The 18348-nt window shown below is 49.0% G+C and overlaps 1 protein-coding gene across 4 annotated transcripts in view; it reads left to right on the top strand.

Annotated features, from left to right (window-relative positions):
• Nucleotides 1-878: 878 nt before the first annotated feature.
• Nucleotides 879-18348, top strand: part of Srl (sarcalumenin) — a 38714-nt gene continuing 21244 nt past the window's right edge. The window contains exons 1-2 of one of the 4 annotated variants that reach the window (XM_047533862.1): nucleotides 882-949; nucleotides 7375-7677. In XM_047533862.1, coding sequence (XP_047389818.1) covers nucleotides 7569-7677 — 109 coding nt within the window. In that variant the 5' untranslated portion in view covers nucleotides 882-949; nucleotides 7375-7568. Of the gene's footprint in view, nucleotides 950-7374; nucleotides 7678-18348 lie in introns of all 4 variants that reach the window. The other 3 variants (XM_047533864.1, XM_047533865.1, XM_047533863.1) reach the window with 3 other exon arrangements.

Below are 18348 nucleotides of genomic sequence, written 5' to 3' on the forward strand. Positions count from 1 at the left end.
AGTTAAAGACATGTCAGAATTTATCAAGGTGAATTGTGTGTTGTGTATTGATTATATCTAAATAAAGTTCTGGTGCCAAATGTGCCTAGGTTACTTTTAGTTCCTTTCCTCTGGGCTGACTCCTGCCTCCCCTCATGGTGACACTGTCCCCCCAGCCAGACAGGCTAGTGTCTGCTGTCCCTGGGCTTCATACAACTGGCTCTCCGGGCCATCACGTGCCCTTAGGAAGATGGCATCAAATAACACTTTGCAGAGGTGACGTAACATTCTGGAGCCCCTGTCCATTGGAAATGGATCTCTATCGCTTCACCCCTGACTTACAATGTATCATAGCCTCAGCCACATCTCTCAGCGTCCCCTTTTTCCCTCTGCTCAGCACTCTTTCTCCTCAGAGGCCCAGGAAGGTTAAGCTCCCAGCCATGGACCTCAAAGGTCAGGTGTCACAGGCTTTCCTTAATTCCCTTGGATGCTTATATCAGTGGCTATCACATAGAATCTCTTAGTTTGCCCTACAGCTTCTTCAGTTGGAGGCATGATCAGATCCTTGGCTTGCCCCTGACTTTAGATCAAGTTAGAGCAAGTCCTGGGACCTTCCAACTCCTGAACCTAAGCCCAAAGGACACCCCACTTTTTCTCCCTCATTCCATCTCCTATGATCCCAGGGCTGCTGCAGGTAGGGGGAAAAATGCAGTCCCTGACCCTGCCTTCCAGGGCCAGTAACTGCAGCAGCCTGTTGGGGTCTGGGCTTCTTCCTTATCACGTCTGCCCAGTTGTCCTAGTGACTGTGTGACCCACCCCCCACCCCTGCCCCGCCCTCCCATGCTGCTGCTGCCCATACCCACCATATAAATAGAGGCGAGGAGCAGCTGGGCTCTCTTGGCAGTCACCATGAGGGCGCTGCTCCTGCTCTGCTGCTTCCTGGCCTCGCTCCTGCTCTCAGGACAAGCAGGTACGCCCCCCTGCATGAGTGGACCCCATTCTACCCCAGATGCTTCCCTGAGGTTTTCTGTTCTCTGGAGTGGGGGCTTAGAGCTGATGGCAAAGCTTTGCTCCTTCCTGTGTCACTGTTGTTACCCTTCCTGGGGTCTGGACTGTGGAGGAAGTGAGGTGCTGGAGAGGACTGGGGGCTAGTGAGGGTGCTTTGGGGAAGGTCAGAGGAAGTGACAAGAGGCAGATGAACCTGAGACCTAGGCTAGGGTCAGAGAGGAGTCTGAATGGCCGATGCTGGAAAAGAGGACCCCCTCCCCCCCACACACAAATCAAGCCTGGAGGGAACTCCAAGATGGACAAAATAACAGACAAGCTGGAGGTCATTTGGGTGACCCTCCCATTGGGTGGGAGATAGGGCAAATTTCTTGGTTCTGGCTGGAGCCCTGGGTTTGCATGACTGAGGACAGAGGTGGACACTGTGGGCAAAGTTGGGGATCATTTTGCAAACTGGAGTAGAGTTGAAGTCAGTTTTATAATAGTGTTTGATATAGAGTTGGGGGTTGGGCTGGAAACGGAATTAGACACATAGTCCAGAGAGGAGTGGGACCCATTTTGGATGAGATACTCTCTGAGGGGCAGGGGCTTTCTTCAGAAAGGAGCTCAGTTCAGTATGCTGGGCTTTCCTTTGACTTCTCAGCACTTCATGTGGCAGAGGCGGTGGCTTGGGTTGCAGCATGGAGGTTATTTATAGGCTATAGAGGGGACACCAGATCATTTTGTTACCTCTCATTCCTAAGACTCCAGTGGCTAGCTTCCCCTTTGGGATGCTTTTGGGAGGGTCTGTGAGATTCCCCCTAGGAATCTAGGACTCCCACTTTGTGTCCAGGCTCAACTTTTAACCTGTGTCTGTACATGGGAATGTGGAGACCCAGGGTTCCAGTCTCTCCAGTCTTCGAGGTTCTGTCTCCTGACAACAGGGGGCTGTGGGGGCACCATCCCAGCAAAGAACAGGAGTTAGGAGCAACAAAAACCATTCTTCTGGGGAATAGGGGTAAGGCAGGGGGCTCCGGCCCTAGCACATGCTACTGGGCCCTGCCCTTGTCTGCCCTTGAGTTAATTTGGGCTCCATGGGGCTGCAGTGGCTAGAGGGGTGAGTATTCCAAGCGGCTGTCAGGTGGCTAAGTATGGAAACAGCCCTGTAATTGGATCCTGAGCCTCAAGCCACTGCCACCCCCTCCCCTTTGCAGCCCCTCCTCTACGAGGCCCAGCCCCAGCTGCCACCTCGAGGCCTCCACACAGCAGGGCCATAGGAATTACTAGCCTTTTAGGGACATCCTTCATCTTTCCTCCCACTGAGGGAACTGGGAAGTACCCTGGAAGTACCCTTCCTCCTTGCTCTTGATCACCTTATCACCACTCTGCCTTGGCTGTAGATTGCTTAGTCAAAAGATGGCTTTCTCCTGGGTCTACTGGGAGCTTCCGAGCCACCAAGTGGCTTCCCCATGCTCCATAATGACAGTCCTTCCTTGTGGTAGATTTCCCCTAGAAGTGCACCGTCCTGGTCAGAGGTCCTGTCATTGTCCCTGAACTCCTTTCACGCCACCACTGTGTATTTGCCTCCCATTTCTCTCAGCCCTCAGCTGGGTGGCCATAGAAGTCCCTCCTTGCCCATTTCAAAGGGTAGGGACTGTGCAGTGCTGCCATTCCATTGTACTCACATTGCCCCATGTCCCTCTTGACTGGGGTGTTGGCTCTGCAGCCCCTATCACCTACGAGGAGACCAAGCATCCCTCTCTCTCCCACCTGTGCCAGAACTCAGATGAAGTAAAAGGGTCCCTGTCACCAGACACCAGCTTGGTTTCCACCCTCAACCTGCTGCCCCCAGTCCTTGTAACTATCTGGGTTCTCCCCATGGTCTGGGGCATGGGGACAGGTCTGCCCAAGCAAAGAAAGGGGAAAAGACCCTAGAGATAGTTTGATGGTCTCCTTATTGTCCAGGGAAGGCAAGGAGGGTCAGAGGAATGAATGGAAGCTGGGCACACTGGTGCATGCCTGTAATCCCAGTGGCTTGGGAGCCTGAGACAGGAGAATTGTGAGTTCAAAGTCGGCCTCAGCAAAAGTGAGGCACTAAGCAACTCAGTGAGACCCTGTCTCCAAATAAAATACAAAATAGGGCTGGGGATGTAGCTCGGTGGTCAGGTTCAATTCCTAGAAACACCCCCCCCCAAAAAAAAAAAAAAAAAAAAAGAATGAACAGATTTGTTTGAATCAGTGACGGGCGTGTCCAGTAGTGTTGATCTCCCCCACCAGGATTTGTTTCTGTTCCCTTCCTGTCTCTTTGACAAACCTTTCCTGTGGGTGGGTATGAAAGTGGGGTGGATAAGGTTTCCCAAGAGAGCAAGAGAGATGCTTTTTGTCCTCTGAGTCCCTGGAAGATAGGGTGGGGAGGTGGTGCCCAGAAAGCATTTCTTTGGATTTAAGTCATTGGTTGATGTTTATTGGTGAAGGCTCATTGAGTACACTTGTGCTTCCTGTTGTCCCTCCTGTTGCTCGATGCAGAGATCCGTGACCTGGGGGTTCTATGTCCATTTATCCTTCATCCTCCTCCATACCCAGCCCTGGTTTGTAGACCCTCATACTGCTCTGGTCCCACCCTGCATCCCAATAGCAAGGGATTGGTACATGTTGGGGGTATCCATTTTTAGGCTTAGGGCTACAGTGTCCCTCCTGAAAAGACAAGGATACACTGACTGTTAGGAACCTTCCCAGCACTGTGGTATTTCCAGAAGGAGGTTTCATTTCTGTCACCTCAACAGGGCCCTCCACCATCCACTGGGGAGGCTGCTGAGAGAAGGGAGCAAGCTCAGGGTCTTGAGGAGAAAGCAGACCTCAGACGCCCTTCAAGATCCCTAAAACCATACCCTCCACCCCTACCTTGTCACAGCTGGGTGACCCTGTAGGGAAAATCTATTCCCCCATTTCCCACACAGAGTCTGTGCAATGCTAGACCAAGATATGCTTATGGATGCATCCCCCCAAAACAGTGACACCGTGTTTGGTAGCCTGTGGAACCAAAGTTTGAGAAATGATTTTGTTCCATATCCCTGTGTTATGGTGAAGGTCAAACAGCAAGTTCATGGCAGGCTAGAGTTGGGGTTCAGGTCTCTTCATGCCTTGGCCAGTGCTTTTGTACCCTTACTCCCTTCTGAAGTCCAGATTAGGGCAGTCACATCCCACTGGCCATTCTGTACTCACTTGGGTATGTGGGCTGGGAAGAAACCTAACCTGTATTGTCAGAGAAGGAAGATGGCTGCCTCTGCTTCTGGCCTGAGGAACAAGGACAAGGCTAGATGTTGTGCATCCTGTACAGAGTATCCACCATGGGTGGAGGAGTGGGATGGGTGGAATCCACTGCTGTGGAACACTGGGGTGGAGCACCCAGGCTTACTTCTCTCTTCTGGATGTATTCCCACTCCAAAAACAAATCCAGGTCTCCTATGGCACAGCCCTTACATGTAAATGTTACTTGGGTATGTAAATCTCTTCCTTCAAACGCTTCGTTGCAGTTCATCGTTTTATGAACCAATCCCATGTTTATTGTGTTGCTATTGTTTTTTAGGTATGGTACTAGAGGAATGCAGACAGACATTTTGTTTTTGTACGGACTCCTACTGGAAAAGTGAGGTGGACTGAAGGAAGGGGACAGGTTATCTTGAGCTGAGCAGGTCAGAAAGTAAAGGTGAAATTGGGCCCTGAAGAAAGTAGGATGCAGACATGGGGAGATGTTAGGAAGGGAATTCCATGTAAAGGGAACTGGATGAGTCAACTCATGGAATCAAAGGAATGTGGAGCTGGGGAGATAGTTCAGTTGGTAGAGTGCTTGCCTTGTAAGCACAAGGCCCTGGGTTCGATCCCCAGCACCCCCCCCCCCCAAAAAAAAAAAAAAAAGGAATGGGGCCCTGAAGAGATCCAGGAAAAGGTACATTGTTCTCTCTTGGGTAAGGGTGGGCAGATGGGAGTGAGGGCAGCAGGAAATCTATTTGGAAGGCGAGGTTGGGGCAGAAGTGCAAGGTCTTGACTGGTAGGCTGAGGAGGGCAGCTTTATTCTGGACAAGGGGTAACCATGGAGGGCTCTGGTGAAATACACAGTTGTTGGTGGAAGGAGCAGAGCAAGGATGAGAGGAAACTGATTAGTCAAACATGCCAGGAATTTAAGTGGGAGGGTGTGGACGTGGCAAGGCTGGGAGTGGGGAGAAGGGGCAACCTCAACAGAGAGCTGGGTTGGAATCAAATGAGCTTCTCAACCTGGTGAGCCAGGGCGGGGAAGGGAGTTCTGACAGGCTTCATGCAGGTTACTGGAGAACAGTCTTGCCAGAAGAAGACACCAGGAGTGTAAGATTCTAAAAGTTTATTTTGGGTCATCTTGAATGTCAGGTGCTGGTGGGATGCCTGGATGGGGATATATCACAGTAGTTAGAAAGATGGGACTGGATCCTAGGAGGAAAGTCAGACCTGGGAATCTGGACATGAGATTCATTTGTGTAAAGATGAGAGTGAGGGGGCTGGGGAGATAGCTCAGTTGATAGAGTGCTTGCCTTGCAAGTACAAGGTCCTAAGTTCAATCCCCAGCACCACAAAAAAAAAAAAAAAAAAAAAAAAAAAAAAAAAAAAAAAAAAAGATGAGAGTGAGGCAGAAATTGAGGAAGCTATTGCAGAGAGATAATGAGATTTGAAGGCTAGTCCTGGAAGAAACTGGACTTAAGGAGTAGGAGAGGGAAGAGGATAATAAATGAATTTCAGAAAGATGGGAGGGGATCCAAGAGACAGTGGCTTGGCAGTCAGTCGAAGGATGTATCCTAGAGGAAGGGGTATTCCACAGGATTAAATGTCACAGAGATGCTGAGGAAAAGGTGTTGATTTCAACAACCTGAGGTCACTGACATATTATGAGGGGTTTAAGAGCAATTAGTGAGGACATGGAGACAACATATTTAGACATAAAGGGCTGGGAATGGTGGTGCATAACTCTAATCCCAGTGGCTTCTGAGGCTGAAGTAGGAGGATTGCAAGTTCAAAACAAGCCTTAGCAACTTAGGGAGACCCTGTCTCAAAAATAAATAAAAATAGGGGGCTGGCGTTGTGGCTCAGTGGTAGAACACTTGCCTGGCATGTGTGAGACACTGGGTTCATGTCACAGCACTGCATATAAATAAATGAATAAAATAAAGGTCCATCAACAACTAAAAATATATATTAAAAATTAAAAAATAAATAAATAAAAAGGGGGCTGGGGATGTAGCTCAGTTGGTAGAATGCTTCCCTCGCAAACACAAGGCCCTGGGTTCAATCCCCAGCACCGCAAAAACTAAAACAAAAAAATAAATAAAAAGGGCTGGGAATGTGACTCAGTAGTTAAGTGCCCCTGGGTTCAATCCTTGATACAAAAAAAAAAAAAAAAAAAAAGACTTAAAAAATTCAGTTGAATGGGATAAAGACCAGTAATACTCTGCAGGGACAGATGGGTTTGTAGAGGTAGAGAAATTTTTCAACACTAGAGAAGACTAAGAGTGTTTATGGGTCTATGGGCAAGGATCCTGTGGGGAGAGAAAGGTTGAAGAGTATGAGGAAGAGATGGAGCTGGGTGAAGGAGGCCTCTGAACACTGGAGGAGGACAGGAAAGGTCTGAGGAAGTCATGGGGAACATACCGTGGCTCTGGTGAGAAGCACTGAGGAGACCCCGGGTGGACCACACTTATTAGAGGTAGGCTCTGCAGTCCTGTGCCAGCCAGCAAGTCAAATTAGGGTACAAGGGTGTGGATCCTGGTCTACACTGGGGATTTCTCCAGAGGGTATGGAAGGCCACAGAGGGAGGAATCAGTCTAATCTCCCTAAGAACTGTGTGAGGTAGAAAGGGAGGCCTCTTGCCCCAAGTTTATGATATTGAAGCCAAGCCCAGATCCGGTTCTCCACTGCTAGGGAGGAACCAGGTGGTGCCTGAAAGAGGAGGCTGTAGGCGATGCCCTGAGTCAGTGTTTCAATCCCTGTGGTGCTTGGGAGTCTGCCCCCTTCAGCTGAAACGCCTTAGAGTGGAGGGCAAAACTAGCTTCCGGGCTCTGTGGCTTGGTCTACTATGGGTGAAGCACTGTATTTTGACTCCATGAGGATTAGTTTTTTAAGTGGAAATTGGCATGGGAAGCACATGCTGAGTTACACAGAAGATGACCTCGTCCTTATTCTTTCCTGTGGTATGGAGACAGGCATTCAGGTTCAGTTCTCCTTGGTGTTTTCCTGATTGTAAGGCCTGTACCCTTCTCATGACCCAGCAGTGGGACCCCCTCAGGATGAGGTGGGTAAGCGAGAGGAGCACATTGATGGGTGGTCTGTGTTCTTCAGGAAGCCCTGGCTCCTTAGAGCCCCTGGCCCTCTCCTCATCTATCTTTTCAGGCAAGCATTGGAACTTGAGCAGTCAGCCTTCAGACTTTGTATCCGCTGTGTGACATCCCTTTGGATGGCTCCCTTCCCTCCCCAACACTGGCACCTGCCTATCTTCCCTTCTCGCAAGATGTGCAGATGAGAACAGTTGAGAGCCAGTGGCTCAACAGCTTGCACTGTTGCTCTCCCAGATATTGTTTTAGAGGATGCAGAAGACCTTAGCTCCAGGAGCACATCTCGAAGGTGGACTTGCCCATTGCTTTGGTGAGCAAGGCCTTACCCAGTCCCTGCATCACAGCACAGAGGCAATAATAGGTAAGCCACTGGTTCTGAGTGCAAAGGGGCCAAGCTGTGGAGTGGGGCTTCCTCCACCTGTTCCTGTGTGAGTGTGAGTGCCGAGAGAACTGGAGCCAAGGCTGGTTCAGCTGTGTAGGCTGCCCAGCAACTGGGTTTGACTAGTGCTTCCTGTCTCTTCATCCCATCCTGGTGTGCTAAGCAGGAGGTGAAGGTGGCCTGCACAGTTCAGCAAATGGAACAAATGGGATTTAGCTCAGTTTCTGGAGAATGATTTCTTTCTGGTCTGTGTCAGACTGTACTGTCATGACTTTTTTTTTTTTTTTTTTTTGATACCAGGGATTGAACTCAGGCACTCAACCACTGAGTCATACCCCCAGTCCTTTTTTTTTTTTTTTTTTTTTTTGTATTTTATAGAAACAGGGTCTCACTGAGTTGAGATCATCTTGCCTCAGCCTCCTGAACTGTTGGGATTACAGGCCTACATCACCAAACCAGACTTGTGGAGTCTTGTCCCATCTGGTTTCAGCCTCTTTCTTCTCCAACCTGCAGGTGGTTTTACTGACAGCCAAGGTCCCAGGCACCCCTCCATCCTGGGATATGCTTGCCACTTGTCACTTCCTTATTCTCACTCACAGAGACCTCCTGGAGCAGCCATTCCTGAGTTGCCCAGTTACAAAGTTGGGTGGCAGTATCAGAATTGAAGTGCCAGAGTTAAATCAGAAGTGGATGTAATCATATAATTAATAACCAGAATGTGATAAATTATTTAAGTAATAAAACTAAGTCAGAATTTCATTTAATCAGAATTAGAGTGCCTGAGCTACTAGGAACCAACCATTCACTTCTCTCAGCCCAGGGCCTTATAGTACCTCCTCCCCCTAGTCCTCCAGTTCTTTCCAAGCTGGTATAGAAGGGAGGCCACCTTGGGCTGCCCTGGGGGAGGTGTGCCTGATGACCTAATTATGACAACATCCTGAGAACTTCATTCCTGGTGAACCCCTTCCAGAAGCCTGTCTTTTCTTACAGTGCTATGGGGAACTCAGGAAAGCAGGGTGACTATTGCTGCATCTAGTTCCAGATCTGGGCCCAGGAGGATTCTGGTGGAACGGTGCCCAGCCAGGGTAAGCTGCCCTGGTTCATTGCAAGGGTGCTAAGAAATAGGAAGGATGGAACTTTTCTCCCCCTCAACTCCTTCCCCAGTTTCCTTGCCCTACACAGCTTTGAGAATCCTTCCCTTTTGCTTCAATTAAGAATAAGTGTGGGTTGTGTGCCAGGACTTAGGTGCCAAGGGGCTCAGCACAGAGTTCTGAAGAATGGGAGATGCAGCTGTCCTTGGGGAACCCACCCTTTGGTCAGGGGAAGCAGAATGGACTTGGGTATGAGGTAAGGGGCAGGATGTGATCAGAAAGAAGTATGAGGGTACAAGGACAGACTTGGATGCTCCAGGAACTTGGGGGAGGCAGAGGAGTGGGGTGTTTGACATGAAAGGGGAGAGGAAAGGCAGATATGGAGTTCCCATAAGGCCCAGCTCTCAGCCTTGTTAGCCCTGCAAGGTCCTGGCTAGGCTACGTGTTGCAGGAAGGAACGGGCTGTGTCTCTGCCCCCAGGAGCTGACCTTCTATTTGGGGAGATGACTCGCACTGAAAAAAAATCTAACTAACACCCCCAGCAGCCTACGCTTTGATTGGAGTGTAGAGGATGGCAGGGAAGGTTGGACTGTCCGCTCCGAGGGGACAGGGCTGTGTTTCTGTTTAATTCACTCATAAGTGGTTCCCCTTGTTTGCAGTTTTGCTTTCCACAGTTTCAGTTACCTGTGAGCAACCATGTTCCAAAAATATTAGATAGAAAATTCCAGAAATAAATAACTCATAAGTTTTAAGTAACTTTTATTATGGTCTATTGTTATAATTGTTCTATTAAAAATTTTTTTTAGTTGTAGGTGGACACAATACCTTTATTTTACTTATTTATTTTTTGTGTGGTGCTGAGGATCGAATCCAGGGCCTCACACGTGCCAGGCAAGTACTCTGCCACTGAGCCCCAACCCCTAATTGTCCTATTTTTATTAGCTGTGTTATTAACCTTTTATGTGCCTTATTTATAAATTAAACATTATCGTAGGTATGTACACATAGGAAGAAATATAGCATGTACAGGGTTCTGTATTCCCTGTGGTTTCAGGTGTCTTTGGGGACCTTGGAATGTATCCCCTGCAGATAATGGGGAGTATTGTACTGTATCGCTAACACTTAGCACAGCACTTGGCTCAGCTAAGGCCTTTAACAATGTCTAATGAATGAGCAGATGATTTGCGCAGTCAGAGTCATCTGAAGATGGTGATGGAAGCCAGGAGGTGGGGAAGCTCAGAGGATTGCACTGGCAGGAATGGGACGCAACTAGCTCTGGCTAGAATGTGAGGCTCATGTTCAGGGGAGCCGAGGCCGCCCTGATGGGTTGGGGCCAGTTGGGAAGGGCCTTGAATGCCTCGCCAAGTGGCTGTCTCCCTAGGTCCTCCACAGACTCTAGCAGGTTTCCCTTGGCTTGTCCCCCCCCACCCCCTTCCTCACAGATATTTTTGGATCCTACTAGATCAGGGACTACAAAGCTGAGCTCAAGCAGGTGCAGGCAAAATCTGGCCTGGAGTTCAGTACTCACAGGAAGTGGGTTGTGCTGGGAGGTTGACCCAGCACCAAGCCAGGGGAGAACCCTGGGGTTTGGAAGCCCCTTTACTCTTTCCACCAATGGGTTGCTGCCAAAACTGCTATCCCTGGTCCTCCTCCAAGTGGCTACTGGGTTAGAACCTAGGCTAGCCCAGTCATCTTGCATAAATTTCCCCTAGATGGCAACAGGTAAACAGGAAAACATGTCTCTGATGCATATCTCATTTACACTTCATTGAGGTCCCAGCACCACCTGCCTTATACACCTGCATCCACATGCCTTTCCTCTCCCTCCTCTCATGTCAAACACCCCACTCCAATTTGTTGGTTACTCAATCTCCCCTGCATTTCCCCCCACCTTTATTCCAAGAATCAGGTGGAAGATGACTTGTTTTTCTACCACTTATCCAAGGAGATTGAGAGACTAGAGTGTTTTCTGGGACCTGGAAGGGGGTTCTGGAAAAAACTGGGAAAGGGCCAAGCACTCACCTTGGACAGGCAAAGATCAGTAGAATGAGCTTGGGGACAGTAGTGACTGCATCAGAAGTCTGGTGGCAGTCTCATCTCTCTCCTGTCTTCTTGCCTGGGTTTCCTTTCTGAACTGGGGGGGCCCCAGTGCTTGAGGGCAGAGGGAGCATTGGTTTTGTCACAAAATGACCGCTAAGCCCCTTACCATCTCTGCACCTGTTCTTCACTAGTAAAATGGGGATGATAATACTTGCCCTGTTTATAGCATGGATCTGTTAGGTGACTATAAGAAGAAAATCTTCTTTGATATCAGATATTTTTTGGGGTTAAAAGGGCTTTGACCATAGTGACAGGTTCTTACTGTTGAATGTATGCTGCAACTTGACTGTTGCTGCTAGTTTTATTAAATATCACAAGACATGAATAGCCAGGGGAATCCATCAGCATTTCTGCTCCTCTTCAGGACCATTAATATCTTTGGGATTCTCTGTCCTCAAAGAGCTTACAACCCAGGAGAAGGGATAGTCCATGCTCATGAGATGAATAGAAAACCATATAAGGCAGGTGGACTCAAGGGCTAAAAATAAGCAGCTTGCGAGTACAGAGAAGGGAGAGCAGTTGTTGGAGAGACTTTGTGGTTGGGGACAGCTCAAGCTGAGTTTCAGAGCATGTGGATACCAGGTGGTAGGGGAAGAGTCTGGGCACTTTAGAGCCAGTAAACACCACCTTAATGTAAGAGCATGTGGGGAAGATTCCACAGGGACAGGCTTAGATGTTGGTTCCTATATTATTTTCTAGCTGAATACAGTGGTACACACTTGTAATCCCAGCTACTTGGGAGACTGAGGCAGGAGGATTGCAAGTTTGAGGACAGCCTTGGCAATTTAGTGAGACCCTGTCTCAAAAAATACAAAGGGTTGGGGATATACCTCAGTGGTAATGTGTCTTTTGGTTCAGTCCCAAGCACCAAATCCAAAACTAAAACTGAACTAACCAACCAACAGAAATCTATTATCTCACAATTCTAGAGGCCTGAAGCACAGAATTAAGTTGTTGGCAGGGCTACCCTCACTCTGAAGGCTTTAGGGAGGATCTTTCTTACCTCCTCCAGCTTCTGGTTGCTACCAGCAACCCTTGGTGTTCCTGGGCTTCTAGACTCTTCGCTCCAGTCTCTGCCTGTGTCTTCACATGGGCTTCTCCCTGTCTGTGCATCTCTCTGTGTTCTCTCCTTATCATGTAAGAACATTGAGGACTTTGGATTTAGGATCCACCCTAATCCAGTATGATCTCATCTTAATTAGTTACATCTGCAAAGACCCTATCTCCAAATAAGGTCAAATTCCCAGGTTTTTGGTGGACATGGATATTGGGAAGACACCATTCGGTATGCTACAGTTTCTTAACCTTGGACCACAGTTGTCTAACAGTTGCTGGCTTTGAATGATTACTTCTTATTTCTCTCCAGGTGATAGTCTTCTGCTGGGCAGAGTTGGCACCTGTTCCCTTGTGCCCTCTGGTCCTACAGCCCCCACAGTGGCTCCATTGGCTAATTTGAAACTAACTCTTCTGACACACCCACAGCAAGAGTGTTGAATGAATGTATGGACAGCTGGCTGGGGCAGAGGATTCCTGAAGTGGCCACTCTGGCTGCAGTAGTCCTGGGGAGGAGGGTGCCTGCTGTGTGTGCCTCAGCTGCAGAGCAGGTTAGAGGGGGCAGATACTCAGGGTGGAGGCCTGATTCCTGGATGGGAGTGTGATGCAGAGAACAAGGACCAAGAAGACCCAGCTTTCTCCCCTGCCCGTTGTGTTCCTGATCTCTTTTCAGTACTGGGGATTAAACCCAGGGGCACTCTATCACTAAGCCACAGATCTTTTAATTTTATTTTTGAGACAGGGTTTTGCTAGGTTTCCCAGGCTGGCCTCCAACATGTGATTGTCCTACCTCAGACTTCCAAGTAGCTGGGATTATAGGGATGTGCCACTTTTCCCAACTGAGGTTCCCATTCTTACAGCACCTTCCTGTTAGCAGCAGAGGTCCCTCACTGGAAGGGAAGAGTAACAGAATCTTATTGTGGACAACAGAGTTCCTAAACTGGAGTCTGAGGTCTGAGCAGCTCTGGAAGCTGGTTGCTGTGGCTCATCTGGTTCTAGAGGGAAATGGGATGAGAGGACTGGCCTCCACCTCTTCCCAGCTTAGGGTCTTCAAGCCTTTTCAGAAACATTCACCAATGATCATGGGGAGCGGTGTAAAGGGGCTCTCCTTAGTCTGTTGTTCTGGGCTCTCCTCTGCCTGGCTTTCTCCCACCCTCCTAAACATAGCCCCTGGTTCCTTCACAGGCCTGGCTCCTGCAGTGTACCACCCAGAATGTGCCTTCGTGAGCAGCTACTCAGAGCCTGCGAGTCTTCACCCCTACTCAGGCACTGAGACTCTGCCCTTGTGGTTGGTTCTCTCTTCCTGCCTGCCTATCTCCTCCATTCAGATCCTAAAGTCTGTAAGGGGAGGAGCGTAGTTCAACAGTTTTATCTGGCTTATGACGCGACAGGTGGGGACAGCAGCTCTCTCTGAGGTTCTTCTTCGTCTTCTTTTTTTTTTTTTTTTTTTGACTCTTTTTCTTCCTCCCTCTCTCTCTTGTCCTTGTATTTTTCTTGTACCAGGGATTAAGCCCAGGGCTTCACACATGCTAGGCAGTGCTTGACCACTGAGCTACATTCCAGCCCTTTCTAGGCTTTCATGAGAACTGGGCTTGGAGGGGTTCAGTGACTTGGCCCAAGGATGTAGTTTTGAATACTGGTCCTCTCCTGTCTTCTGGAACTCTTTGCCACTGAGTTGAGGAAAGGTTTTCCATTTTGCTACCATTCATCTATTTATCATTCATCCACCCTTTTTCCATCCATTCATTCAAATGACTGTTCTAGGTGATGGAGATACAAAATCCTGGACAGATAAGAAACCAAATAAGTAAGTTACATAGTTTATTAGAAGGTGGTAAATGTGACAGAGAAAAATAAACTAGGGAATGGAGGTGGGGAAGGCTGATGGGGAAACAATCTTAATGGAATGGCTAGGGAGGCCTTACAGAGAAGACAGAAGCAGAGCAAAGGCTTAGAAGGGGAGGGAGTTGCCAGATGGTTGTCTGGGAAGAGTGTGGTTAGCAGAAGGCACATCAGACACAGTGAGGCAGGAAGATCCTGCACTGGTCAAGAGAGTCTGGGCGCTGGACAGAGTGAACAATGGCTCATGACAGGAGATTAGGTCACAGGGGAAGCAGGGCCAGAGGTAGGGACCTCTAGGCTTCTCATTCTCCTGAGATAGGAGTCAGTGGAGGACATGCATGGAGGAGGGCTGTCCCCAGTCACTCCTCTATTTTGTGGAGCACACACAGAGGGCATGGGGAGGGGTGGCCGAGGTGGAAATGGCACAAGAAGCTTGGGAGGTGGGCAGGGTAGGTGTTTTTTTTATGTTTTGTAACTGATGAAACAGGCTCAGGTTAGAGGTCCCACTGCTGATTAGGGGAAAAAACTTGGGTTCCTACTCCTAATTTCCACTGGCTCTTTCCTTTCTTCTTTTTTCTTCCTCCTCCAAAGTCCTCAGAGCTGCTCACTGGGCATCTCTGCCTGACCACCCTGGTTCTACCAGCAGGTTCTGTGAAGGTCTCTTTGCTGCCTAGCAGGGTAGCAAGGCAAGCTATTCCTGAAGTGGGAGCCAGAATTATCCCAGGCCCAGGTGGGAGCAGGGGGTGCCAGTGGAGTTCACACTCGGGTGTCTGGGTGGAAATTGCCCTGAGGGAGGTAGGTTCTTTAAAGGACATTGGTGCAGGCATGCTTACTACTTTCTCAGGACCTATAGGGACTTAAAGAGGTACTGGGCATAGCCCTTGTCCTGGAGATGTGAACCTGGAAGGGAAGTTAGGAGACACATGTACTGCCTCCCCACCCCAAGGTCACCACCACAGAAGTCAGGGTCTGTGCCTTGTCACTTTGCTCAGTGTGCAAAGTCATGGACATGAGTGGGTTGAGGCCAGAGAGGGCCATCTTGGTGCCCTCAAGTGATAAGAACCAGAGGGCATTGTGAAGAGTGGCAAGGTGGGGGCTGGGAGCATAAGGCGGGGCATGTGGGAACAGGTAAGACCTGTAGGGAGGCATGAGGCCTTTCCAGGCAGGTAAGCTATCAGGGTACCTTTCATGGGTTGGATTTTGTCCTCCAAAAAGACATGTTGAAGTTCTAATCCCAGTACTTTAAAAAGTGACCTTATTTGGAAGTAGGATCATTAGAGATATTGTTAGTTAAGAATGAGGCTCTGCCAGGCTTGGTGGCACAGGCTTGTAATCTTAGCAGCTTGGAAGACTAAGGCAGGAGGATTGAGGCAAGAGGATCACAAGTTCAAGGCCAGCCTCAGCAATTTAGTAAGGCCCTAAGCAACTTAGCAAGACTGTGTCTCAAAATTAAAAATAAAAGGGCCGAGGGTGTGGCTCAGTGGTAGAGCACTCGTGGGTTCAAACCCCAGTAACCCCCACTGAAAAAAAAAAGGGGGGGGGGGAGAATGAGGTCCTGCTGGAGAAGGGTGGGCCCTACATCCAATATGGTGGTTTTCCTGTGGGAGAGGAGAGACACAGCAGAGAAGGCCATGAGAAGGAGGAGGCAGAGACAGAAGGGAGGCAGGATTCAGAGGGAGCATGGCCCTGCTGACTCCTTGATTCAGACTTCTGGTCCCCAGAACTGTGAGAGAATGAATTTCTATTTTTTAAAACTTGTAAGTTTGTGGTACTTTGTTATGGCAGCCGTAGGAAACTGACATGAGATTAGGTTCAGGAATCAGTGCAGGAATCTCACCCTTGTCCAGCTGCGGACAGTAGGGAGGCTGGTCTGCTGAGCTCAGATGTAGCCTTGGGGTGGCTATGTGTGGCTGTTGGCACTCATAGGGAGGGGAAGGGGGTGGGGCACAGTTGAGTAAGATCTGCCTGGGTCATGAGTGTGGAATGTGCATTTGCTTTATCTCTGTCCTTGGCTCTGACCTTCCTGTCTCCAGGGGGACCCCATGGGAACTAGGGAGTAGATGAACTGTCCTGGCCTTCTGCATGGCCATGAGGCTGCCAAAGGAAAGCTATGTAATAGCCCAGGGCTCCCCAGTGGCAAGAACCTCATATGGCTTTGGTATTTGAATAAATGAGATGGGATGCAGACAGCCCAGGCTCTTCATGATACTACCCTAGAGAAGTGGGCTGCTCTCAGACTTGCCTGTCTATGATGACATCTCCTGAGAAGTAGCATGTCCACAGAAGACCTCAGAGGCCTGGCCTGAAGGGTCTGGGTGAGCCACGGCTCACCCAGGAAAGTGTGTCTTCATGTGTCTGAGGTTCAGGGGACCAGGCTGTGTGGGGATATAAACTGGAGGCTCTAGCCAGGCTGCTCCCAGGGCAGGCATGAGATTTCTGGAATGGTTGCCCCTTAGGGTGACCTGAGCATGCTGGATATCTTTGCCAGTGGTATTTCAGGTTTTAGGAGCAAGAATGCAGGGAAATGGGCAGAGTTCTGTGAGGCTTTGAGAATCTGTACTGTTTGCAGAGCACCATTGGAGGGGTTCTTCCCCTTCTCCGGTGCCCACACTCTGGAAGGGTCTTCTGGTCCCAAATTCTGTGGCCTCTGCCTTCGTGAATTCAGGTAAGAACTGATGCCACATGGCTTTCACTGAACCAATATCCTTTGTCTTCTGGTGAGACCTTCCCTACATTCTTCTGGTGACACCAGGAATACCACAGACCTTAAAGCAAGGGCCAATGGCTTAAATCTCACTGAAGTTCTTTCTAAAATCTCCATACAGAGCTGGGCTTAGGGATACCTGAACTTCAAACCCACTCTGGTCACCTCTGGCATGGCCCTCCTCAAGTGACCATCCTTTGGAGGAACAAATGGGAGTGAATGAACAAGTCTAGGAATACCAGGTCCCCTGGAAGGGGTGAAATGTGACCATTATAAGATTAAAAATACTAGGGACGGGGTTGGGATATGGCTCAATGGCAGAGCACGTGCCTAGCAAGTGTGAGGCACTGGGTTCAATTTTCAGCACCACATATAAATAAATAAAATAAAGTTCCATTGACAACTAAAAAAAATATTTAAAAAAAGAAATACCAGGGAGGAAAGGAAGTGGTGCTCGTTTTGGAGGCTGAGTGTGAAGACTATGATGAGGAGTCTAGAGACCTTGGGTTTAGGCCTGGCTCTGCCTCAGCTCACTGGGTGACTTCTGACATATTTTTCTTCCCTGGACCTTGTTTTCTCATCTGTGAAACAGAAGTGTTGGGCTAGTTAATTTCTAAGTTTCCTTCCAGTTCTAGAAGTCTCTAATGTAAAAGTAATCATAAGGATAAAGAATAACATGAGATTTGGAGCCATGCATGTAAGGACCCAGGGGTGGAACTCATCTATTGTGGTTTTGGTGACACCCTGTGGGGAAAAAGGTGGAAAATCTGACTTCTTGGGGTCTGAACATTAATACTTCCAGAAGGGTCTATGGGCCAGGGAGCCCAAGGCAGAACATCTGTATCATTGCTGACCTTGCCTCTGCCCTTGACTTGACCTTCCTCCTTCACCCACTCTGAGCAGGCATGAGAATGGGCAGGTTCTCTGGTCTTTATGGAAGTTGGGGGCAAGAACTACTATGGACACCTCACTGACAGAATGAGCAGTGGCAGTGCTGGGCACTGTTTGCCCAGCATCCTGGATGTGGTGCTTACTCTCACCTGGTCGGCCAACCAGTAAGAGCTGCAGGTGGTGGCTGAGGAGCAGGGGGTTACGTACAGCCTTGCAGGCCTGTGTTTGTGACTTCAAAGCCATGAAAACATGAGCTATGATTTCACCTGAGCAGTCTGACCAAAGCATCCTTCAGGCAGAGCTGGAGCTGCTGGCCCTGCCTCTGAGCCTCACTGTGTTCTCAAGGCCCAAGGCATTTCTGAAGGGATTATTATTTTGTTCTTTACTATGAAGATTATGAGATGTGGGCACTTCCAGTGGCCTCTCTCCAATTATGTTGCCATTTTAGAGCATCATGAAGGACCCTTACTTGTTCTTGGCTTTTGGAAGGGTTTTCACCCATTCTCAGACAAAGGTCTTGCCATAGGTCTAAATGTTCCCTTGAAGTGTGCATTTGTGTTGGGGATAAAGTGCAGGAGTACCTCACTTCAGTGGCTGCATGTGAGAATCTGGAATGTAAGAGGGAAGTGGGAAGCTGCCTCTGGTCTTGGTTTCTGGGTGATTTAGGACTAATAGAGGCAGTGACCATAGGACTTACCTTTGGGCTCAGCAGGATGAGCTCTTGGCACTGTGAATGTGGCAGCTCAGTCCCTTTCCTATCCCCAGACCAATGGAAGTCTCAGAAGAGAGTAGCCCTGTTCCTGAGTCACCTGCAGCCCCCACCTGAGCTGCTACAGTTGGTGACAGAGGAGAAGGAACTCTAGAAAGAAAGACCTCCTCTGGTCCCCTGACCAGACCCTCAGGCCCAGAGGGTCAGAAGGAGTGGAGTGAGGGTGATCTAGCTTGGCTGCTGTCCAACAGTGATTCTGTTTT

The sequence above is a fragment of the Sciurus carolinensis genome, chromosome 18 (genome assembly GCF_902686445.1).
Source record: "Sciurus carolinensis chromosome 18, mSciCar1.2, whole genome shotgun sequence".
NCBI classification, from domain to species: Eukaryota; Metazoa; Chordata; class Mammalia; order Rodentia; family Sciuridae; genus Sciurus; species Sciurus carolinensis.